The sequence below is a fragment of the Ornithorhynchus anatinus genome, chromosome 8 (assembly GCF_004115215.2).
Source record: "Ornithorhynchus anatinus isolate Pmale09 chromosome 8, mOrnAna1.pri.v4, whole genome shotgun sequence".
Taxonomy (NCBI): Eukaryota; Metazoa; Chordata; class Mammalia; order Monotremata; family Ornithorhynchidae; genus Ornithorhynchus; species Ornithorhynchus anatinus.
Genome location: NC_041735.1, coordinates 56,021,190 through 56,045,611, shown reverse-complemented (window position 1 = coordinate 56,045,611; position 24,422 = coordinate 56,021,190). Strand labels below are relative to the sequence as shown.

General features: G+C 44.7%; 1 protein-coding gene across 2 annotated transcripts; it reads left to right on the top strand.

Moving 5' to 3' along the window:
• On the top strand, nucleotides 1-24,422 carry CBX3 (chromobox 3). Of its 2 annotated transcripts, none has more exons than XM_007667346.4 (6): nucleotides 1-107; nucleotides 1,552-1,612; nucleotides 5,592-5,734; nucleotides 16,815-16,980; nucleotides 22,302-22,396; nucleotides 23,708-24,422. In XM_007667346.4, exons 2-6 carry the CDS (start codon nucleotides 1,589-1,591, stop codon nucleotides 23,832-23,834), a joined length of 555 nt encoding a protein of 184 aa, XP_007665536.1. In that variant the 5' UTR covers nucleotides 1-107; nucleotides 1,552-1,588; the 3' UTR covers nucleotides 23,835-24,422. The 2 variants fall into 2 exon arrangements, with proteins under 2 accessions (XP_007665536.1, XP_028926563.1); XM_029070730.2 differs by lacking the exon at nucleotides 1-107 and adding an exon at nucleotides 2,776-2,829 and having other exon boundaries at nucleotides 1,597-1,612.

Sequence of the window (24,422 nt, the reverse complement as noted above, 5' to 3'; positions counted from 1 at the left end):
GTCCGTCCGTCCCTCCCTCCTCTTCCTCGGATGTGGCTGGTGGCGGAGGCGCGCAGGTCAGGAGCCGCAGCCGACGGGGACGCGGAGCAGCTGGCAGAGGCGGTCAAGTCGGTGTCTTTCTCCTTCTCCCGGGGCGTGAGGGGGGCGGCCCAGGCCGAAGCCTCCCGCCCTCCGTCTCCGGCGGGAGGTCCGGGTTGAGGAGGAGAGGGGGGTCCGGCCCGGCGTGGCGTGGCCCCCCTCCTTCCCCGGACAAAGCGAAGGGGTCCGGGCCGCCCCCGCGGAGGGAGAGGCGTCCCGGTTGTGGGGTGGGGGGCGGCCGCGCCCTGGGGCGGGGGGCGGCGGGGGCGGCCGTCCTGTTCGTGTCCTGTTCGTGTCCCGTCCCGTCCCGTTAGCTGTCCGGGCCGGCGCCGCTCAGGCCTCCCGGGCGGCCCGCAGGCCTCGGGTGGCGCAGTCCCCTCCTGCCCGCCATCCATCCCGCCCGCCCTACCGCCATCCGCCTGCCCGCCGCGGGCCTTTGTCTTCTTCCTCCCTGAGCGGCCGGGGGAGCTGCCATGCGGCCGCCAACGAGCCCGGGGGCTCCCGCCTCCACAGCGCTCACGGCCTCCGCAGCCCCCATACACCCCTCAAACCCTTACAGCCCCCACACACCCCTCAAACCCCCCCAGCCCTTATACCCCCTTAAGCCCCTACAGCCCCCCTATATCTCTCAAACCCCCACATGCCCCTCAGCCCTCTTAGCCCTCAACCCCCCTCAGCCCCCATAGACCCCTCAAACCCCCCCCAGCCCTTACACCCCCTTAAGCCCATACAGCCCCCCTATACCCCTCAAGCCCCCTATACCCCTCAAACCCTCACAGCCCTTATACCCCCTTAAGACCCCCTATACCCCTCAACCCCCCCTAGCCCCCCTATACCCCTCAAATCCTCACAGCCCTTATACCCCCTTAAGACCCCATATACCCCTCAAACCCCCACAGCCCCCATATACCCCTACCACCCCCTCAGCCCCCTCAGAGCCCCCCAAGGCGCCCCCATCGGCATTCCTCTCCCTCCCTGGGCCGGTGGGCCCCGTCCCCGGTTCCCCGCGAGCAGGGCCCCTGAGGGAGGCGGGCGGGCGGGCGGCCCAGCCGCCGCAGACGGGCTCGCCATCCCCGTGCCCGCCCTTGTGAAACCCAAATGGCTCCCGAGCCGCCCCCCACCCCGCTGCTGGGGTTTGCCGCTGGGGGGGAGGGTCAATGGGAAGGAGAGGGCAGAGCCCGCCATTTCTCCCGCTCCCCACCCCCGGATCCCGGACGCCTCCCACAATCGATCCTTCCACCTCCCTTCGGCGGCCGGACGGGGGAGAAAACGCTTTTTCCACCCCGCCGCCGGGGGAGGCAAGGAAAGAAAAGGGGGAGAGGGGAGGGTGCCGACCTCGGCGATGTAGCCCCAGGCGGGCCTCGGCCCGCTCCAGCCATGTTGTCGGATGACACCCTAATTAGGGGGCTGGAGGCAGGACCTTTTCTTCGGGGATGCCTTCCGTGTCACGCTAACTGTCCTGCATTTTTCCAGTAAAAGCTCTTCACGTCGGCAATAAATAAAAAAAAAAATGGCCTCCAATAAAACTACATTGGTAAGTTAACTAAGCAACCTAAAATGTCTAAGGCTCTAACCGGGATATCTTTCTGCCAGAATCGTAGCTCTGGGGCTCAAACAGGACCGTCCCCACGGCCCCTCACCACCCCAGGCCTGCTGAACGAGGGACGGCAGGCGTTCCGGGGGCTGTAAAAAAAGAGATATTACTTCATTCGTCCGTACGAATGAAATCCTACTTCGAAATGATCGATGTCGTGTGAAGCCTTTGCAGGAAGGGGAACCGAACTCCTTAAATCTACAATCGGTCATATTGAGCGCTCACCGGGTACAGAGCAGTGTCCCGGCGCTTGGGAGAGTACGGTGTAACAGACACATTCCCTGCCCCCAGTGAGCTTTCGGTCTATGGGGGAGGCCTTCATCCAGTTGTATTTAAGCGTTTACCAGGTGCGGAGCACTGTACTAAGCGCTTGGGAAGGTACAGCAATAAAGAGGGATGACCCCTGCCCGCAACGAGCTCACAGTCCAGGGGGATGTGGACCGGGGACACACACGATGTAATATTTTAGGGGAGGATTAGATTTGGGCATCGTTCAACTCATGGAAAGCCAAAGCCACTGTTGCATTCAGCTGTCTCGATCGGTTACATTGTAGTCCAGCTGAAATATCCAGAGCACGTTTTAAAGGCCTGCAATGGGCTCTTTAGCAGTGCTGGGCTGGGACAGAGTAAATCACCTAGTTCGTGTAATAAAATTAGGGTGATACTTTTGTGGATTTGGGGAAATCAAAATGAATACGTAAAATCCACCAAATTACTAATTTTTTGTGGAAAGACTATAAATGGGGTGGGGGGGAATCATCTCCCGTTATACAGTAGAATAAACAAGATGACCTTATAATCTGTTCCTAACTTCTCTTCCCTCCTTATTGTTAAGATAAAACTAAATCGGTATATAGATGTGTTCTGCAACTTCCTGCTGCTCTGAGTTCTAGGAATAGTTCTCCCTCTCTCCATTAAATTGCTATACCTCAAACAATACCTGGGCAAAGAGTTAGAGAAACCTGATACAAAATTCAAACATATGTTTCCCGCAGTACCAATTCTGCAACCTTGCATTAGTAATCTAAATGTAAAAGATGAGTGTTTCCACGTCTACATAGTCACACGTTTTCTTTTCATCTTTCTTCCTTTGAATTTCACAGTGAAGGAGAGAAATTGGGTGACACAGGATTTTGACAATGAAAATGAGCCCTGAGGTATAAACCATCCTCACATATACCTCTAACTTGGCACTGGACTGAGTCACAAGGCCAAGCTTTTTCATAGCATGAAGTTCTAGAATCCACCTGGTGCAAAACTTGAATCGGATCTGAGGCCCAACTAATAGTTTGCCAAAAAGCATGAATGGGAGAGGGATGTCCATGATGCAGGCGGTGGGGATCACGAGGACGGCAAGACGTGCAGAAAGGATTAGATGCCCTCAGTTGTTTCATACTTAAATCAGCAAGCCAGCCAGAAAAAAAGTTGGGCACCCACCCACTGGGTGCTGGTTTGAGATCATCATTTTTTAGGTCCCCAACATGGAAAGAAAACCCCATCTTGGAGCCACGTGGCTCAGTTTGAACCGTCAGAACCCATGTGATACCCAAAAACCAAAAAATCTGGAATTCTTCCTTAAAATTGGAAGTGTGCTCTCTGGTGTTTCATTGTACCTTAGGTGCCTAGCTGACTTGCCTTTTGAATGTTCAGGAATAAGTTCAAGTAATCATCCGTCCCTCACCACCAAAACATTTTCTTGGATTTGGGCATAGCGCGTAATGTTCTTACAAAGAAAGTTCGGCCCTTGAAACCAGCTTGTGAAGTGTCGTCATGGTGCCTGCAGTATTAGTGTTTTTTCCTGGACTTCATTTACTCCTTCTTGTTGCTTTTATGCATCTGTGGTGTTCATCCCTGTGCCCCCTCTTGCCCCCATCTCCCCCTTTAACTTCATGGATAGCCGCATCTAATATGCTCTCCTGTGTTCCCGGTTTCTGTCTTTGCTCTTCTCCACTCCATGTGCTTTCTGTCTCTGTTGCTCACTCTGTTGAAAATCAAGAAACAAATTTGAGTAACTTTTATCTAAACAATTTCTTTAAAAAGCATTTGTCCCCAAACGGGTACCTAGTAGAAATTTAAAGACCGGGGTATCTTCTCAGAAATTGGGTCTGGTGAAGTTAGAAAAGTAAAAAGTCATGTCATTTTTCACTTCAGAGACTGTTGGTGCATTGAATGGACCCCAGTGTTGGTCGTTATTTTGAACTTAGCCTTTTAGATTCTTGAAATACTCATCTGTCACTTTTCTCCAGCGTGGTATATAGTGACTTTTGTTGGGCGGCCTATAAATGAGTTTTGAACCACCGAGTTTGCGATGGCACCTTTAAATTCAGGCATCGGATGAGTAAATTTGAAGCTTTGTTCTCTAAGCCCATTTAAAATACTAAAATTATTTGAAAAAGAAGCTGACCAGTTATACTGCTGAAGTGCTACTTCTGGATTTTCTTTTTTAAATACACTGACCCCAAATCTGCCTCAGGAAAGACAGCAATAATAATTGAATTGGTTAAATGCCTACTACGTGCCAAGTTCTTTATTGAGTAGCGGCATAGTTGGACACGATCCCTGTCCCATATGGGGCTCACAGTCTTAAGCAGGAAGGAGAACAGGTGTTTGCATCCTTATTTTATGGGTGAGGAAACTGAGGCACGGAAGTTAAATGACTTGCCCACGGTCACATCGGAGGCAAGGGGCAGAGCTACTAAAAAGCGATGTCCATTAATAAAGTGGTGACTGCCATTTAAAATCATTTGTCCTTAAGAGAGGCAAAATGGTAATGATGTTTTGTTTCCTTCCCCGCCTTGAATCTAAAAAATGACTTAATTTTTTTTTTTTCTTAAATGGGAACATCATAGGTTTGTTTCATACTGCCAGGGATAATGAAAAATCCTTCATGCTAATTTCTCTACCTCTTGTTCGTCAGAATGCCATAGGGAGTCCTTAGTGTCATTTCTGTTTTTATGCCCAAGATGACTTTTAATGTAATGTATCGAATTTCATTTCATAGACCGTTATACCTCCTATACTGTTGTATTTTGTGTGTAATGATTTGGTCTTATATATTGGTGTTGGGGAATAATTTGAAGTGTCTGAGGGAGGTGATATCGCAGCTGCGAGAATATAAACTTATTGCTGGGCTTACTTGTCGTCACAGTCATGTGACGTCTTTCAATAACAAGAATTTCACTGCAAATGGCTCTCATCCAAAATAGAAGCGCATCTCTTATTGGAATTGTGCTCTAATATCTTTTTGTTACATAGACTCATTTTTGCACCTCCTACAGAAATAGGAATAGAAAAGGATGTGTAAGGCATTCACAGTTGCCTAGATGGCATTGGGGGTATGACTCTGAATTCAAGAGATTTTATTTAGGTTGTCAGAATTGCATGTCCACTTAGTCCCAGTCCCCTTCTTTGAATCACATAGTTACCTGCCCCAGTGTGATACAAAGAGTTTTAATTTGAATATAAGCCTGTAGTTTGTGTCAAGTGGGCAACCCAATCAGTGATATGGGTGATATATATATATATATATAGGGCACTTTCTGTGTGCAGAGCACTGTACTAAGCACCTGGGAGGGTACAGTACAACAGAATTAGCAGACACGTTCCTTGCCCGTAACGAGCTTACAGTGTAGAGGGGGGTACGAACAGGAAGGCAAATAAGTAATTTGTAGTATATGTTATTTAAAGATACACACATAAATGCTGTGGGGTTGGGGTGGGGCGAATATCAACTACCCAAGGGTCACAGATCCAAGTGCGTAGAGGACGCAGGTGGGAGAGCGAGCCGGGGGAAAGCAAGATTAATCAGGGAAGGCCTCTTGGAGGAGATGGGACCTTAATAGTGCTTTGTGCTTGTTGTGCTTGGCCATTAAAATGGGACTGTAAAGCAAAAAGAATAATTCTTAACTTCTTTTTTTAGCACAAAATGGGAAAGAAGCAGAATGGCAAGAGTAAAAAAGTTGAAGAGGCAGAGCCTGAAGAGTTTGTGGTGGAGAAAGTCTTGGACCGCCGTGTAGTCAACGGGAAAGTTGAATACTTCTTGAAGTGGAAGGGATTTACAGAGTAAGAAAATATAGCATTCTATTCAATTGACACACCAACGGGTATCTTACTTAGAATCAGCGTAGCCTGGACCTCTTGACTATTGTTGCAGGTTTTAGAAGCCTCTTTGCTTAATGCCACGGAGATTGACCTTTTTCTGTTGCCTGGAGGGGGGAACGAGGAGGGAGCATCTTGTTTATATTCTGATGTGAAAAGAAAAATCTGTAGTGATATTTATTCGTTTTCAACAATAGCCGGCTGCAGCTCTTTAAAAACTGGGGGCTACGGCTCCACCGATGGAGCCAGGCGGGCCGTAGTGCTTTAGAATAGTTTCAGGTACTTTGTGCCGGACACAGAGTAAATTCTCAAATATAGAAGGCTTTCCTAGGCATCTTACAATGTGACCCTATTGACATCTTCCAGGTCCCAGGCTTCAGCCAAGCAATGGACAAATTTTTTCATGATTAAAAAGGGCAGTAATGCATGATGACCACACAGAATTTAATCACCACTATGTCTGAGGTCGGGGAATAGAGTCTGAAAGAGAGAGTTGGGTTTTCTCCTGTTTCCCAATATCAAACTCTTCACTTTGCCCAGGGATGCTCCCCATATATATTAACGGTCTTGCTGCCCAGGAAACAGAAAATCTTCTCTTGTTCAAAATCTGGAGTCGGGATAGCTTTCACGTCTCCGTAGAGCTGCCCTTGATTGCAGTCGAGTTCCATTTGCGTACTCTCCACAGCAAGGGAAGCCCTTAGAAATTTCACCAACTTTTTCCAGTCCTAGAGACATCAAGTCCACTCAGTTCTGCCACCGTGCACATTTTTCATATCCCTATAGGCCAGAACGTGGTTAGGGAATTAGGAAACGTTCCTCCGATAACGTGGGCTCGTTCGGGTTCGGCATGCGGCATTAAATGAAGAAACTGCAGGCACGTAATATCAGAAAAGGTGAGTACTACGGTGTATTTTTCTTAATGCAAGGTTTTGTGAGCACACCACTTTTGTGTCAGGGTAGAAGCGGGCATGCCGTCCACTGAACCTGCCTTTTTTAAGGCAGTTGGCTTTGACTTCTTTAATATCCAGTGTTGTAGGTGAGTAAAGGAGTCTCCCTCAGTCTCAATTTACTTTAGGGCCCCTGAAGTCACTGGTTTGGCTGTTCTGCCAACAGAACCAAAGGTAGAAATGAGTTCCTGAGTGTGAGGTTTGTGTCATTTTCTGATGCCAGTGAACAGTTGAATGAGAGGTGTGCGTGAAAAATACCACCAAAGGGCATTCAAATCAATGAATAATTGTGGCATTTGTTAAGCGCTTACTCTGTGCCAGGCACTGTTCTCAGCACTTGGGAAGATATAAGCGAATCGGGTTGGACACAGTCCCTGCCCCACGTAGGGCTCACAGTCTCAATCCCCATTTTACAGATGAGGGAACTGAGGCCCAGAGAAGTGAAGTGACTTGCCCGAGATCACACAGCAGACAAGCGGCAGAGCCGGAATTAGAACCTGTGACCTGACTCCCAGTCCCGGGCTCTGTCGACCCGGCCTTGGAGCGATAGATATTGCGCTGAAAGATATTAAGTGAAGTAAGAAATAGTGGGCTAAAACGGGTAGAATTTTAAAACAGGTAAATCCTCAACGACCTGGATTGGAGCGAAACTCTTTGGTACTAATTCACAGGATCCTAGAGCTGGAAAGGACCTCAAAATCATCTCGTTCAGTCCCTGCTCCCTGAGTTGAGGTCTTTATTCCTTCCTAAAGATCTCCGGGGATTGAGCTGGCAAGACATTCCTTAAGAAATCTATTCTAGAGTTTTCTCTCTTTAGTAGTCAAAATTTTATCTTTATACCTAACTGAATTCTCTCCTGCGTTAATTTTAGCCCATTGCCTCGTAATCAGTCCTCGGGAAAAGGAGAAGATTTTGTTCATATCTCTTCATTAGGAGCCCTTTACCCTTAAATCAACCCGTAGCCTTCTTTTCACTAGGCCAAATTAAATGTAGTTTCCAAAACTAGGCATGGTACCCTGACAAAGGGCAGGCTAGTGCCGAGTAGAGTGCATTTAAGCGATTATTTTCAGATTCAAATTCCAATAGCGCGTTGGCTTTTTTAATTACAGCACACAACTGGATTGTAACTTCTGGTCAGCTTTGACTCCAGGTCTTTTTCTGCCGTACTCCTGACTAGCAGTATTTCTCTCTCTGTATTGTTTTTCATCCCTAGGATTGTTTCCTTGCACTGGTCCCTGTTAATCCATCCTTTTTTTTTTTCCAGGCCCGTTATTCCAATTTGCCTGTTACGTTGAATTCTGTCCCTATCTTCCAAGGGGCTAGTGAACACACCCCATTTAAAATTTTCTGCAGACTTGATGTGTGTGGTCTTGGTTCCTTTTTTCGGGTCATCAGTAGTGCTTTTGAAGAGTTCCAGTCCTTGGATGGATTCCTGTGGATTCATTCATTCAGTAGTATTTACTGAGCGCTTACTATGTGCAGAACACTGTACTAAGCACTTGGAATGTACAAATCGGTAACAGATAGAGACAGTCCCTGCCCTTTGACGGACTTACGGTCTGATCGGGGGAGACTGACAAGACAAGAACAATGGCAATAAATAGAATCAAGGGGAAGAACATTTCATTAAAACAATAGCAAATAAATAGAATCAGGGTGATGTACATCTCATTAACAAAATAAATAGGATAGCACTCTATATTGACTATCCTTGGGTTGACCCTTCAACCGGTTGTGATCCTATTTGAAAGTAGCTGGCTGAGACAGTAACTCTCTAAATTGTCAATGAGGCTCTTACATAGGGAGGATTCAAGTCCAACTGAAGACCGGATAATATCTCGTGTTCTTCCTTGTCTGAATGTTCAGTTTCACTAGAATAGAAAGAGGTTAACTATCTCAGGCACGGTTTGCCCTTCGCAAAGCCATGTTGATTCATCCCGATATCTTATGTTCTTCTAGGTGACCACACATTCTTTAGTCATTTGTTCTGGAATCTTCCCATGTATCAGTGTTAGAGCTGACTAGATCTGCATTTTCTTAAAGGATTTCTTTTCTCCCTTTTCAAAATTGGGCGCAGCATTTACCCTTAGAGAACTACTTCTGCCCTCTGTGAGTTCTTAAAAATAATAGTGGCTTTCCAATAATACCTGTCAAACTTAAACTACCCTAGGAGGAATGCATTGGGCCTTGATTATTTTTAAATACTTCCAAGTGTTTTTTTTTGTCTATTTTAGATATCTTTTCGTTGTAGCTTCCCTTAGTCTAGTGTGACTCTGAAATCTTCCTTTTCAAATTGGATTTGCCCAGTTTATCCTTTTTTGGGGGGGAGGTAAATAATAGATGGATTAAAGAAAGAAAAGCCCTCTTTTCATAACCAGTTGTCAACTTTCTCTTAGAGGGAGTAACATTCTCCCTGTCCTCTTCTTTTGCCAAGCAAAATATTCTGTCATTTACCACAAAATACTAAATGAATTATTTTTCTCTCTAGTAGTGGAGGCAAATGAGTAATTTCAGAGGTCTGAGAGTGGTTTGGCATAGAATAGATCATTGCATATTGAATTTTACTCCGCCTTCTTAAATGTAAAGAGAGAGGTGCTCCACTGTATTGTAACTTATCTCCACCCAATGGGAAGTGATTATATTTCCATTCTCCTTTCTTCCCCTTTGGTTCTCCCACTCTGTTTTCTAATGTGGGAACTTTGTTGTGCCTTCTGATTTGATTTCACATATGTTTATATGCTCCTAAAGCACATGTGCTTAGAAGCAGCATGGCCTCGTGGTTAGAGCACGCGCCTGGGAGTCAGAAGGTCATGGGCTGTAATCCCGGCTCTGTCACTTGTCTGCTGTGTGGCCTTGGGCAAGGCACTTCGCTTCTCTGTGCCTCAGTTATCTCATCTGTACAATGGGGATTGAGACTGTGAGGTCCACATGGGACAGCCACTGTGTTCAACCCAGTTTGCTTTTATCCACCCCAGTGCACTTAGTGATGGGCACATAGCACTTAACAAATACCACAATTTTTTTTTTCCTGCTTTGGGAACCTGGTTATATGTAGCCCCACGAATACTGGTCTCCACTGAATTGAATCCCCCCTTCGTACTTCATATTTCTAGGAAACGGTCAATCCAGTGGGTGGGCGGAGGGCGGATGTCTTCTTGGGATTATGGCAAGGACAGAAGTTTCTTTTAAGCATCCCAAACTCTGCCCCAACCTCCAGGAAACATTAAAGAATTTTACTTTTTGAACAAGTTTTTCAGGATGTAATTCTTGTTGAACTGACTTACAGATCTCAAAGTGGAGTCACTCTGCTGCACTAAGCGATATCTGTTAGTCCACATAGTTTATGGGTGCATAATTTGAGTGCAACAAGTGAAAATGGGAAGGGATAAAATAATATAAATTAAGGCTGTTTTTCAAACCTCTCTTTAAAAATCCTGCTTTTAAGTTCAGTGGCTGAGACATATCAGACTTTGAAAATGCCCTTGTGTTGGAAGCTCTTTAAAGATGTATGAGCATTCTTTAGGAGCTCTGTTGTTGGGGTGAAAATTTGTGGAAATTGCGATGAAAGGGGAAATGTCCGATAACCTGTGGTCTAGGTAAAAGAAGTAGAAATGAATGTACCTGAATCTAATTTGCACAAATATTTATTCTGCTAGTTTCAAAAGTTGTATAAAAGCACATTCCAGTTCTCTACATTTTAATTCTTGTGGGTTCACAAGGATTCGGTCCTTAAGAGGGGCAAATATTAGAAGATGATAGAAAGAAAGTGGGAGTCGAGGACTAATGTTTGGTGATCTGGTGTCTACCAGAAATAGTGATGGTGATTCTGTGTATAGTAGGCATTTCTTTCATATTAGTTTCGGGGAAGGCATGTTGGGTGTATTGTTTCACTATTCAGAAAACACCATAATAATTTGTTGTTGTGATTATTAATGTTCAATTTAGTGATAGACCGGATCTCTATCATTAATTTGAAATTTTGAAGAAAAAATTGTTCTAACCCATGCGCCCCTCCCCCCCCCCCCCCCTTTTTTTTTCTTTTTCTTATAAGCAGCCCAAGGAATGTGATTTATACTTTTTGGCACTGTGGGCGTTTGTGTGTGTATGTGTGTGTGTGTGTGTTGGTTTGGGGTTTTTTTTCCCCAAACTTGACTTTATTCTTAGATTGTGATTTGAGAACCTAGTGGATAAAGTAAGTAGAGCATACTAAGATTGTTTTCAATGCACAGACCACTTTGGAGCCCTCTTGTCCTGGAGACTTTTCGTTTAGGGAACTGGAAGGATTATAACAACCATTTTCATCTTCATGAGTGGTGGCTTGGCAGACCATAGTTTGAAAAAGTCTGGTCTGGAACACCGCAGTATGCATTGGTGTGATGCTTAGCTTTCATTTTCAAATTTTGGGTTGAGCAGTATTTGGAGATTAGGAAATGTCCTAATAACCTACCAGTTAGACTTTGGTGTAGAACAAACTTGATTAGTTTGTTAATTATTTTGTTTGTTATTAACAAATTTTTTGCTTGAGAAGCAAAATTGTTTGAGAAGCAAAAATTGTTTGCTTGAGAAGCAGCGTGGCTCGGTGGAAAGAGCACGGGCTTTGGAGTCAGGGCTCATGAGTTCGAATCCCAGCTCTGCCACTTGTCGGCTGTGTGACTGTGGGTAAGTCACTTAACTTCTCCGTGCCTCAGTTCCCTCATCTGTAAAATGGGGATGAAGACTGTGAGCCCCACGTGGGACAACCTGATTCCCCTATGTCTACCCCAGCGCTTAGAACAGTGCTCGGCACATAGTAAGCGCTTAACAAATACCAACATTATTATTATTATTATTATTACAATTAAACCTACCCTAGCAATTGAGTTTGCCTCCTAAATATTGGAGCTCAGAGTTAAATGAAGGGGCTGACCAGTTGTTTTCCCCTTCCCAAATGAACTGCTTCATTGAGTCCAGGGTCTTCTTATCAGTTGTCTTAAATAAAAACCTGGCTTAGCATCTTGTAGAACCCTAAAATTGTAGATCATTTGGTCCGCGTTGGTTGTTCTCTGAGGGGGAAGGCCTTCGTGACCTCCCCACCTAATTCAAATAATTATCCTGAAAGTAAAAAAACTTTGCTTTCTGCAATTGAAATATCCCACTTTAATTTAAGCCTGTTTTCTCTTGTCCTGTGCTATGGAGAAGAACTGATCAGCATTTTCCTTGGGGGGAAAAAGACAACCTTGGTGTTACTGAAGGGTTATTAAATCACCCCTTAGTTTCTCTTCTCTAGGTTAGAACTGATCCCAGTTCTTCTAACCTTCCCATTAGGACCAATTTTCTATTGTTGCAGTCACTCTTGTGGTTCTTCCAAAGTATTTCAAAATGTGGTGACCAAAATAAGTCTAATTCATGCAGACTTACAGTTCATACAAACCAGTTTCATGCTATACTTCATTATCAACTCCTGATTGATTACGATCTATGAATCTTTTTTTGGTTCTACTTGTTTTTCTTGAATTTGATTGTTTTTCATCAATCAAGTGACCACTTTGCATTTATTCCCATTGGATTCCAACCTGATTAGGTGGCCCCATTAACCCGTTTCCCAAAGTCATCTTGAAGATATTAGCGAATTATTGTCTTCTGCATGTAGTCTAACTCTATTCTTGATTTCTGGATCACGGTTATCAATAGAGATAGCAGAATCTTCTTCGGTGCTGATTCAGGTGGGTCCTGAGTCCATTAGGTTCATCCTTAAGCTACTTTGCATCTACTTAAAGGTTATTTCATAGTTCGAAGCAGGGGGGGTTTTGATTAGATCTAGAAATAATTTCACAATTTTACAAGGTATTGGACAGCCCGAAGGCTTACTAATGTTTCAACCAGGAACTGATTTTTTTCAGTTGAAAGTTTGATTGTAGTCATGGGTCCCAACAGAAGCCCAGTGCCAAAATAATGTTTATGTTGTTCCGGTGGTATAGATCATATTCCATAAGAGAAGCAAGAGTCAGTAGTCCCCTTCTCTGGGTTTACCCTAGGAAACCTGAAGTCACAACATCAACCTCTGGCTTCCGCGTCCTAACAGCAAGCCTAAATGACCAGGATTCCATTCAGCCCTGAGGCGAGTGTATTCCTGAACCAAATAGTCCTTCATGAGCTGGGCTCAGCTCAGATTTGGGCAGAAGACTGAGTGGCAACTTGAAGTAATAACAATAATGTTAATATTTGTTAAAGCGCTTACTGTGTGCTAAGCGCGGTAAATACAAGGTAATCAGGTTGTCCCATGTGGGGCTCACAGTCTGAATCCCCATTTTACAGGTGAGGGAACTGAGGCACAGAGAAGTGATTTGCCCAAAGGCACACAGCTGACATGTGAGGGAGCTGGGATTAGAACCCATGACCTCTGACTCCCAAGCCCGGGCTCTTACCATGAAGCCAAGCTGCTTCTCTATGTCCTAATGCAGTCTGAGTATACTTTTGAACCAGCTCAGTGTTCAGAAGATGCCACTTGGAACTGGTTCTGAGCTAGACGAGGCCCCTGAATTTCATACCTGTGCAGTGATCAAACAGGAAGATGGTACATGTACTTGCTGCCTTGTCTCTCTAAGTCCATCCTAGATATAACTTAAAAAAAACCCTTCGTTTCCAATTCTCCTTTCCTAAGCTCTTTTTTTTCCCTCCCCAAAACTGCTAAGCAGTTTGCCTTTTAAAACTTAGGATACCTGGGAGGTTGTAGAATTCCTTCCTGTGGAAATCTTCGAGTAGAATAGGCGAAAGATCTAAAGTGGTGGAAAAGCGATAGCTGCAGGCGGAGGGATGCACCCAATAAGACCTAGAGCACCTTTCAGCCCTTTTATTTAATGTCTTTCCATTTCTCTACCCTGATCTCGTATTTTTCAGGTTCAGTCCCTGTTTTGAATCTTATACTTTGTCCATTTTCTCCCTGTCTTCCCTTCTCTGCCACCACTAAGGCGGAACCACTTTGAATCTGTCATAGCAGTCAAGCAAGGCATGCTCGGTAGCCAGGGCAGGTAAGAGTTGCCTGTTCTATAGGAAACTTTTAGATTGTTAAGCAGTCCACCCTAACACACAAGAACCAGAAAGTTAGTCTCCCCCCCGCCCCTGTATTCTGCATTGGTCAGGCGTTGATTAGGATATTGTGTTCAGTTTGTAACCCCGTAACTTTAGTGAGATGTCCAAATCTAAACGTTGAGTAGTAAAAACAAGGTGGAAAATTGATCAGTAAGAACAAAAGGTAATAAAAATAAACTTGAGAAGTGAAAGTTTACATATGATTTCAGAATGTAAGAAGATATGTTGTATAATTGGTAGGAAACTGTTGAACACTCAGGGGAATGGATTTAACGGCGACTTAAAGCCTAAAGTTTCTAAGGAATGTTGAGAGGTGCAAATGGTCCATAGTAGGCCTAGAAATACACTTTCTATCCATCCAGAGATCATAGGTGAGTAAATTTTTTGAGCCCGACTAAATAATTTGGGTATGGAAACAGGTACATGAGAAAATTGAAATTGGAAAATATATGAAATTCTCAACTTCATAATGAATGATCCTAAAGCGAGGACTTTCTCTGGGGTATGATTTTAGTCTTAGATGGGAGCAGGATTTTGCAAGATGACCATATCTTTTCATTCATTCATTCATGATTATTGAGGACTCTGCAGAGCAGTGTTCGAGGTGCTTGGGAGGGCACACTAAAAGTAAGAGGCATGGGTCCCTGCCCTCAATTCTTGGAAAGAGCCCTTCAAAAGTCATTCTTCCAACAGGCCATTTCTGGGTAATGGAAGATTCCCGAGGATCTCACCTTACAGGGTGATGAGTCCTGATGAGTGGGTAGAATCGGATTGCTCGTGATTCCTGATTAGTGGTGAAGGGTTACTTCGCTAAATTAAACAAATATGAACATTTTTCCTTTTTTTATTTTCATTGCGATTTCTTGGGACCAAAGAGAACATGCGAAATCTGAAAAGTGCCTGCTCCCTTCCATTGGTCTTTGTCACCCTATGTCCCTCCATTGGGGTCAGGGGAGTATGTCATTTTTGGCAATTGGAAGGAAGTAAGGGATTAAATCAACCAATGCAGTTATACTTTGAGACATGCCAAAGTTGACTTTATATGACAGTAGTTCCATGCACCTCACCCTGTTTTGGCAGATGTGATTAGGACAGGTGGACATGCCAGCCAGGTCATTTTGGGGATGGAGCAGAGAACAAAATGCTTTAATGAGATAATCAGACTTGTAGTTTTAAGTACAGGCTTGGAAATGAGGTGTTAGGCCAGTAAAATATTGTTTGGCTTCATCTCAGTTCTAGGCCTGAACTCACTGGCTCAAGTAAAGTTAGAAGTGACTCCTGTTCTTTGAACCAGCGTCGTTGCCACCCAAGTCCACCCTGGCCACTCTTCCCGACATCAGAGCTTTTGGGTCATTTTGGCTGTCTTTCTGGGAGTGGAAGAGGAACTCTTCCTCGGTTCTCAGTGTGCTACGGCTGTGTCTTTTTGAAGGAGGAGGTCCAGCAGAAATTGCAAAAGGCAGTGGTGAATAAATAAGGATTGGGGAGGCGGGATTTTGAGAGATGGAATGGTTTCAAATGAGAAAGTGATGGCAGAGACTGGAGATCTTAGCATTTGAGTCCATTTACTAATACCTAAGTTCTTGGTTCTCCTTGCGAAGGGCTCTGGATCTCAAATTGAATCGTATCGGTACCCACCCAGTCTCAAATAGGCCCCGTAATGAGACTCAGACCAGTAGTGATAATTCATATTGGGGTGCGGCTGTTCAAAACTAAACCTACCTTCCCTGGAATTGGCAAGACGGCGATGTACCTATTTCTTTGGAAAAACCAAAAATTTTGAACATTTCGTCTCCAACCTCCAGTCCCACCTTAGAGTGAACCAGATATTTGGAGGAGATGGCAAGGCAGAACTGGCTTAGGCTCCAGGGCATTTGGAGATCTGGGGGTGAGCTGGCACTGCTCAGGCATTCCTCATCAAGAAAGGGCTGGCAGGAAAGTGCACGGCAACAAACATGCACGCACACATCAACACAAACACAAATACACACAAACAGAGCCAGGCATAACCAGATCCACCTTGAGAAATGCAGTAAATCACCCAGTCATTTGACTCCCATCTTTCAGTTCTGTGTCATTATGCAATTAGTGTCCAGTAGCAGTCGTGGCTAGGTAGCTGATGCGCTTTCTGGCCAAACTGGAGTTAGGGAGAGTACCAAAGAAAACCACGGCCCTAAAAATTAAGCCAGGTTCACTGCAGTCCCAAGGCACCATATCCTCAATTCACACCATGCACATAAAGAATAGATTATTCGGTGGCACCGTGGCCTGCTTAAAGCAGAGAAAAGACCAAAAGTTAAAGTTATGAGTTGAGATCTTGAGTCTTTGAATTACTGAAGTTGAAAAGGAAACTGGCATTTACATTTTGTGACTCAACTAAATGTGTTACCGAGTGCCTCAGGCAGTTAATCAGCCATTCATTCTTCATATGCTCCTTTCCCCTTTCTAGACATAAGTTTTTCTCCTTGCCCTCAGAGTTGCTGTTGCACTATTTTCCAGACATGTTTGGAGTGTGATTGTTTCTCCTTCCCAAATATTCCTTCTTGCCACTCTGGCCTGTTTCTTACCCCGGTGACACCTTCCTTAAGCACTCGAATACTCTTTGGAGAAAATCATGAAACTTGAGAACTTGTCTTCCTGATGGCATTAAATAGCTAATTACACTCTGGCTACTCCCATTGTATTGTTAAGGTATTTTTCTTGTAGTTTTTACTCAAAATATGATGATGTATAGTAGCTAATGTTGGTCTAATGCTTTAATCTGTTAAGCAGAAAATACAGCTATTAGGTGTCTTCCCCACCTTTTTGCACCTTATTTTAGTGCTGGCTGCCTTGTGTAAACAGGTTGCCCCTGTGGATGTCTTCTCAAAAGACCTCATTTCTGGTCTAGTTGTGATTATCTGTAGGTAGTTCACTACTAGGTCACTTTCAGACCTGATCTTGTCAGTTAAGGACCTTAAACTGAGTACTTAAATTTGGGTTTGCAAGGTTTAATCGACTGCTGGACTTTCTCTGATCTCTTATGAATACAGTGCTGACAACACATGGGAGCCTGAAGAAAACTTGGATTGTCCAGAATTGATTGAAGCATTTCTTAATTCACAAAAAGCTGGTAAAGAAAAAACAGATGGTGCCAAAAGAAAGTCTTTATCTGACAGTGAGTCTGAGGACAGCAAGTCAAAGAAAAAAAGGGAATCTGTAAGTACAAGGCTTTTTTGTTTCATTGATTTGTCTTGCACAAGAAAATAGTGAATTTGGTTTTACTCCAGGATTAGATTTGTGGATATTTGAAGGTAGGGAAATAGGCTAGAGCCATTCAATGACAGTTCCCTTAGAAAAATGTAGGTTTCTCTACAGATCAATAAGAAAGTACATTTCTTTCAAGAAAGTTTGAATTCCTGTAGTATCTTATTAATTACCTGAAATTTCATATACATGTGAAAATGGCATATTTCAAGCACATAACCATAGTAAGTAATGCTTTTTATGACATCGCCGTGGGTGAAATGGACACTTCTTTATTTAATTGCATTTAGAAGACAGTGTTTTTGCTTGCTTAATTGAGCTGGGAATGGGTGTACCTTATTTTTCAGATTTACTACTCTTGATTTCATTCATTCATAGTGATGCTTTTAGTCACCAGTTCTGTGGTTAAATATAGTTGTTTTGGCGGTTTTTTCCCCATGGATTTTTATCTCCAAAGCATTCTGCACCCTATAAAATGGTCACTCAGGAGGTCACTACGAATACCAATATCGACCCTGTGTCCCTGGAACTCCAACTTCCTGGGGCCTGCCTTCCTGTGTGACGCTCTTGACCCTCTGGAGCACACTTCACTGTTAGATAGGAACTGCTTTTTCCTGGATCTGCTGCTTCCCCCCTCCAGGAGCCTGTGAACTTCCCTGTAGGCATCCCCGGGCTCACATTCCTCTCCCCCGTTAGGGGTAGAAACCTCCCACCTCCAGAGTCCTCTAGGATGGTCTGCTGTTTGGACTCATCAATACGTGCCTCCCTGCTTTCAGCCAAGCCTTCCCCTTCCAGAGCTGACCCCGTGAGTCTTCTCATCTCTTCTAGAGGCTCCCCTGCAAGGCAAGCCCTGAGGTGAGGTGCGCAAGGAATCAGAGAGATTGGCATAGGACACATTCTGTGATTGCTCCAGTGTAACCCCAGTAGTCGTCGCTGGCCCCCCTGCAGCCAGGTCCTCGCAGTCAGCTGCCTCCTAGTAGATCACGCTGTCAAGCTCCCCCCGTTTTTACTCAGCGCCCCCTCAGTCGATGGTCATCTGCTGCCGTGAAGTCCTAGAACTGTGGAAAAACTCTCAGGAATGTCCCCCCCGATAATCCTTTCTCTTTCTTCTGCCCTCCATCAATGTGGGTGAGGGCACATCTGCTGGAGTCTGGGGGAGAGGAGCCCGTCCCACCCCGTGTTCACCTCCCTGGACAGTGCCACCTCCGACTCCACGAGGTTTTATCCACTATCCAGGCAACGCTGTCTTCTCGCTGCCCCGGGTCCATCAGGCCCATCGTCTCTGGTTCCGCCTTGTAGCACGTGCGGTTCACCGAGAGGTCTGCTGTGGTCATCTGGTGCTCCACTCTCTGGCATCCGTAGGATACCTGGATTCCTACCATCTTGCAAATATCCATGTCAGTGACCCTTCCCAGGACACCTTTCATCTCCCTAGTATGACTGTGAAAGATAGACCTTGCTTTGGGCACCAACGCAACCCAAAACCTAAAGGCTTTATCCGTCATTTCCCTGAAGGAGGAAGTGCTGACATTGAGAACAAAGCTACTTGCCATAGGGTGGCTTGCCTTTGGGATCGTGAAATGTGCAGGGAAAATCTATCGGTCTCTCCGCGCCCAGGGAAATGTCTTTTAGCCCGCTCCTTGGGTCTCCAACTCGGAACAGATCCACTCTGACTGTCCAGAGGCTTCTGCTTGCAACCTCCTGAATTTCAAACACTTTTTTTCCATCTCTGAGTCTTGCGTAGACCTTGGCCAGTACCCCTGAGTTCTTCTGGCTGACCCGTCTGGCTACTCTGAGGGGTTTGCATTCCTCGGGTGCCAAAGGCTGAGTTTCCCCAGCACTCTAATCGGGGCACCTCTCTCCTCTACCTGGGAGCTCAGGGCAGGTTGGGCTGGGACAGTAGCCTTTGTAAACGCTACTTGCCCCCTTGAGATGAACGGGGAGGACCACCGTCCCCAGCCACGGCATGAAGACGGTGAGGTCTCAGCTACAACTCTGCTGCTCCTCCCTTCTCCAAACGCATCTCAGGGCCTTGGGCTCTTTTGCAGTACCTGGTAAATGCCCCCAAGCCCCCACTGGCTCCTTTGTACCGACCTGATCGTCAGAAACAAATCATTCTTCACCCAGCCACAGACTTGCGCTCGTTGGCCTCCTGTCTGGACCGCCACACGGGCTGTGCTCTTTCCAGCTGCTCGCCTGCAGCAGCTACTGTGGCCGTGCCCCTGTTCCACCTCTGAGAGTCAAAGTCTTTGACTGTCGCCAACTTATCCAGCCTCTCATAAGCCGCACACACCTTCCTCGACCGAAACGCCAGGGACAAATTCTCTGAGCCGCGTGACCACAAAGTCCAGCTGCTGCTTCTGAAGCCGCAACCGGACTCGCTCACGCTGTACAGCGGACTGCTGAGCTTCAGTGCAAACAAGAAGCTGTTTCATTTGGTCAACGTCTTTTTCCATCGTGGGGATGCCTTTGCTCAAGCAAACGTCAGTAACGTGGTCTCCTGCTGAGACCTGCCGTCTGGGCTTCTAAATTAATCTGGGGATCAGCCATCCCGGCTGGCATGTTTGTCCCTTACCAAGCCCGAAATCAGACTTCAAAAAATATGATACCCAATTAAGAAAAAATTCTTCCCTTGAAAACCTGAGGTACAGCACCAGAGACATGTTCTTTCACAAAGGTAAAAATTTTGTGACAGCAACTGTTTTTCATTCAGGTTCTCCGTTTTCCCCCCAATGACCATTTGTGATACGGCCACTAAATCGGTGCCAGATGAGTCAATCCCACCATATTAGCTATTTCAGTATTAACGGGAAAAGCCGATCGTTGGCGATGAAAAAAGGCCAGCCACAAAATGTTCCCCTGTTAAAGCTGGTTTAATATTTGACTACACCGAAGATCAAGTCCTCTTGTGATTTCCAACTGGTTGGTTTTTTGTAAGAAATACTTGGATCTTTTATGGCTTGCTTGCATCTTTTGTGATCAGCAGGCTCTTAGTGCTTAGCAGTCCCCCTTCCACCCTAAGCCTTGAGCTAAACGAGTGCCGCAGTAGCCGACTGTTAAGCAGGCAGATTTCCTCCCCATCCGCACAACTCATGCACAGTTCTTGTTGCCCTCGGTATTAGGGAGGTTTCCATCCATTGCTGGCTTATTTTTGATCAAGATCATCATTGCTGTCATTAATAGGACAATGGAGCCCTAAATTAGCCCTAGTTCAGAAGAAGGGTAAAATGCAATCCCTGCCTTCAGAGAGCTTCCAAGCTAGAATGGGAAGACCGTGAATTGTAGATTGACGATAAAGTAGAGGATTAAGGCCACTTACGTGCAGCCTGGGGATATGTCCGGCATTACTTGATGGATGACTCAATGGTATTTATTGGGTGTTTACTATGTGCAGAATATTGTACTAAGCGCTTGGGAGACTACAGTACCAGAGTTAACAAGGGCATTCCCTGCCCACCGCGAGTTTACTGGATGATTTACCCCAGCATATGTAAGCCCTCATTCCTCTGATACGGTCCAGTGACACAAATCCATCTTTCCCACCACCCCGATCTCCTGCCCCTCTCTTGGGTACCGAATTTTTTTTTTTCTTCGTTTAAACTTTACTAATAGCGACAGCTGTTGCGGTCACAGTCACGCCACCCCTCCCCTCCCAGCCTGTAGCTCCCTATCCTTGCCCCAGTAATGGGGGTGGGGACAGAACAAATGGACAGGATGGGGTCACGGTGGTGATTGGAGGTTTTTATTGTTTCGTCTTTAATGTGTCTGTCGTCCATCTACTATCCCTTCTATTATTCTTGAGCCCCTATGAACAGCTCGCTGTGGGCAGGGAATGTGTCTGTTCATAGTTTTGTTGTACTCTCCCAAACTCTTAGTACAGTGCTTTGCACACAGTGAAACTCTCAATAAATACGATTGAGTGAATGATTGAATGCTTAGTAGACACTTAATAAATACTACTGCTTCAATTACCCTGTCAAAACTGTAGAAGGAACGTTTAACTTCATGTAAAGAAACCTATAGAAAAGTGTACCCCAAAGTGTAACCGCTCATGATAGAACCATATGTCGATGAAACATATCCTAACTCTGTGTTTAAAAGAGCGGGAGAGTATGTATAAATAAGCAAAAGTTAATGGGGAATTTCAGCCCCAGTGTGAGCAAAGCACTAATAATCATAATTATGGTATTTGTTAAGCACTTACTATGTGCCAGGAACTGTACTAAGCGCTGGGGTGGATCCGAGTCCCTGTCCCACATGGAGTTCACATTTTCAATCCCCGTTTTACGGGTGAGAGAACAGGCATAGAGAAGTGAAGTGACTTACTCAAAGTCACACAGCAGACAAGTGGTGGAGCCAGGTTTAGGTCCCAGGTCCTTGCAACACCCTGGCCTGAGCTCTATCCACTAGACTATCCTGCTTCTCGCTGCCACTTGCAAAAGTTGGCAAAAGCCCTTCTCAAAGTAAATCCAAGTCCTTTAGCTATATTGGAGTGGAGCGGGGTGGGGGGTGGAGGATCCCCTCTGGAAAGATTTGGGCTCTATATAAGCCACGCTGTCAGTCACGTCTTATCTTTGGGCCATGAATATGTTCCTCAGTTAACCGATGGGATGATGAAGATGAAGTAATAATGTTGGTATTTAAGCGCTTACTATGTGCAGAGCACTGTTCTAAGCGCTGGGGGAGATACAGGGGAATCAGGTTGTCCCACCTGAGGCTCACAGTTAATCCCCATTTTACAGATGAGGTAACTGAGGCCCAGAGAAGTGAAGTGGCTCGCCCACAGTCACACAGCTGGCAAGTGGCAGAGCCGGGAGTCGAACCCGTGACCTCTGACTCCCGAGCCCAGGCTCTTTCCACTGCGCCACGCTGCTTCCACTTTTAGATTGTTTGGTTTTTCTATGTAGATCAAAGCTCCACCAAACATTGTCATTTATATTTACAATGAGAATAATAATATTTAAGCGCTTACTATGTGCCAAGCACTGTTCTAAGCACCAAGGTAGCTACCAGGTAATCAGTTTGTCGCACATGGGGCTCGCAGTCTTAGTCCCCATTTTACAGATGAGGTAACTGGAGCACAGAGAAGTTAAGTGACTTGCCCAGCGTCAGGCAGCTGGCAAGCGGTGGAGCCGGGATTAGAACCCATCTTCAGATAGCCTCTTCTCAGCCTTTTTAATGGATACGTAAAGCGTCTGGTATAAATGTAATTTGGGGCCTTAGTCCGAAGTGGGGTAGAACTTTTGAAAATAATCATTTCCCCTTTTAAATAGGTCGACAAACCCAGAGGCTTTGCCCGAGGTCTTGATCCTGAGCGAATAATTGGTGCCACAGATAGCAGCGGGGAATTAATGTTTCTTATGAAGTGGTAAGTGTGGCAACTGCCACTTTCACAACTATCCAAAGCAGTGAGAAGGTGGAACTTTTAGGAAAAAAGAGAAACTGTCAGCCGGTGTATTTTTAGACACCCGCCCACACCCAGAATAGGATTGCCTCTGGGAATACAACGAAAGGCAGAAAACTGATTTATCCAGAGGCATTTGTCATTAAATAGAAAGTTGAGTTATTCAAATTCCAAAGCACCAGGCCAGAATTTAGTTGTTAAAAATCACACTGTTAATTAATATCATGGGATTGAAAGCACTTTAACAAATCCCGATAGTCTACTTGTTAAGATTCTGTAACAAATTGAAATTTCTTCAGTAACCTTACCTGGTAAAGCTATAAACCCCGAATATTGTCAAAATATTAAGTTCATAATGAGCTTATATTTATTTTCTTCGTGTTCTGCTGTCTGTCTGATTTTTCCTGTTGGGTGCTTTATTCTGTGGTAAATCGAACCCCAGGGAAATTTGTGTCACAAGAGTAATAACCAAGAGGGAGGCCTCAAGAAACCAGTTGCAGTTTGTTCTCTGGTAACCCGGAGGATGTGTTCTTAGAGAATTCTGCATTAAAGATAAATCACATCAATACTGAAAGCCTGACCCCATACCTTACCTGTGCACAGCAGTTTCCTATGACACCGAATTGTGTTCTGTAAACTCTTTTTTAAGGGGAAAAGAATCCCTTTATATGTAGTCAGTTCTCTTACTAGGTAGCGGTGTGTTCTTTGGGAATCTCACAGCGAGGTTGTCTCGGAGGGCCCAACATCGCATACACACCTACAGTCATTTCCTTCAACACCAGTCACGTTGTATCCAGCACAGAGAAGCACTATGGAAAGAAGGTTCCCAATCTGTCGATAACGTTCTAGCCAAATCTAATAGTAAAATGTATGAGTGAAAAACATGTTTGTGAGCCTTAAAATACTTCAAAATTTTTAGTGGCGCTTGGACTTTATTATTATTCGTTATTAGTATTAATTATATAATTATTTCTCCCTATCTGAAATGTATTTATGGTGAAAATGTTTCTGCTCTTAAGATCAGGGACCTTGCCTCGCTGTTGACAGATTTTCTTATGAGATCTTTAAAGCCCTCCGCCCGTAATTCAAAGAAAAAGAAAGCTAAGTAGCTCAGAGCCAAGACCAGTTCAGAGCCACGCTTAGAATTCGAAGCTTCTGTGTTTCCAGCGCGATGGATACTGCAGAATGTAATAATTAGAATATTAGTCCTCCTCTCTAGTTTCAAGATGAAGATAACTCGGTCTGATTGCTCACCCAACTCTTTTTCTACCACAGGAAAGATTCAGATGAGGCCGACCTGGTGCTGGCAAAAGAAGCAAACATGAAGTGTCCTCAAATAGTAATCGCGTTTTATGAAGAGAGACTAACTTGGCATTCATGTCCAGAAGATGAAGCACAATAATTGTTTGCATTGCTTTTTTTTATATATATATATAAATCTGAACCTTGATATTATTCTTTGATTTATTAGCAATGTGAGAAACCTACATTCTAATGAGAGTTGAGTTTGATATGTTCGTTTTGAAGTAGTATGGGTTGTTTTTTTTTCCATTTTTATTTTTTTTTTGCATCGACAGCACAGGTAACTTTGAGCAAGTAAATAAGAGCTTCTGCAGTTGCTTCATTTATCACGGAAGAGAGCATTTGATACTATGGAATTGTTACTTCCTCCACATTAGAGAAAGGCTTTTATAAACCTTGATTTAAAAAAACTTACATAGTCATTACTGGAACCTAACGAATGTTTAAACAAACTCACAGATGTTTTGTAGTCTTCTATACTATTGATGTGCATGTTTTTTCTTCTTTACCCCATCTCCTTAAACATGTAGAATCAGTCCTTTTAGTATTTGGGTTACTTGGTTCTGCGGGGGCCAGGCAGAAGCAACAACTTTGTAGTTAATTGGAATGTTATACAACTGTATATTGTTTACTTTATTGTAAATACTGGTGAGCAGTGGTCAATAAATAGTTTTATATTCTTCCTTTA

Excerpts from the sequence above, each read along its gene's own strand:
- CBX3 (XM_007667346.4), top strand. The coding sequence starts at position 1,589 with ATGGCCTCCAATAAAACTACATTG. Across the intron at positions 16,981-22,301 it reads CAAAGAAAAAAAGGGAATCT|GTCGACAAACCCAGAGGCTT; the intron begins GTAAGTACAAGG and ends CCTTTTAAATAG. Across the intron at positions 22,397-23,707 it reads TTAATGTTTCTTATGAAGTG|GAAAGATTCAGATGAGGCCG; the intron begins GTAAGTGTGGCA and ends TTTCTACCACAG.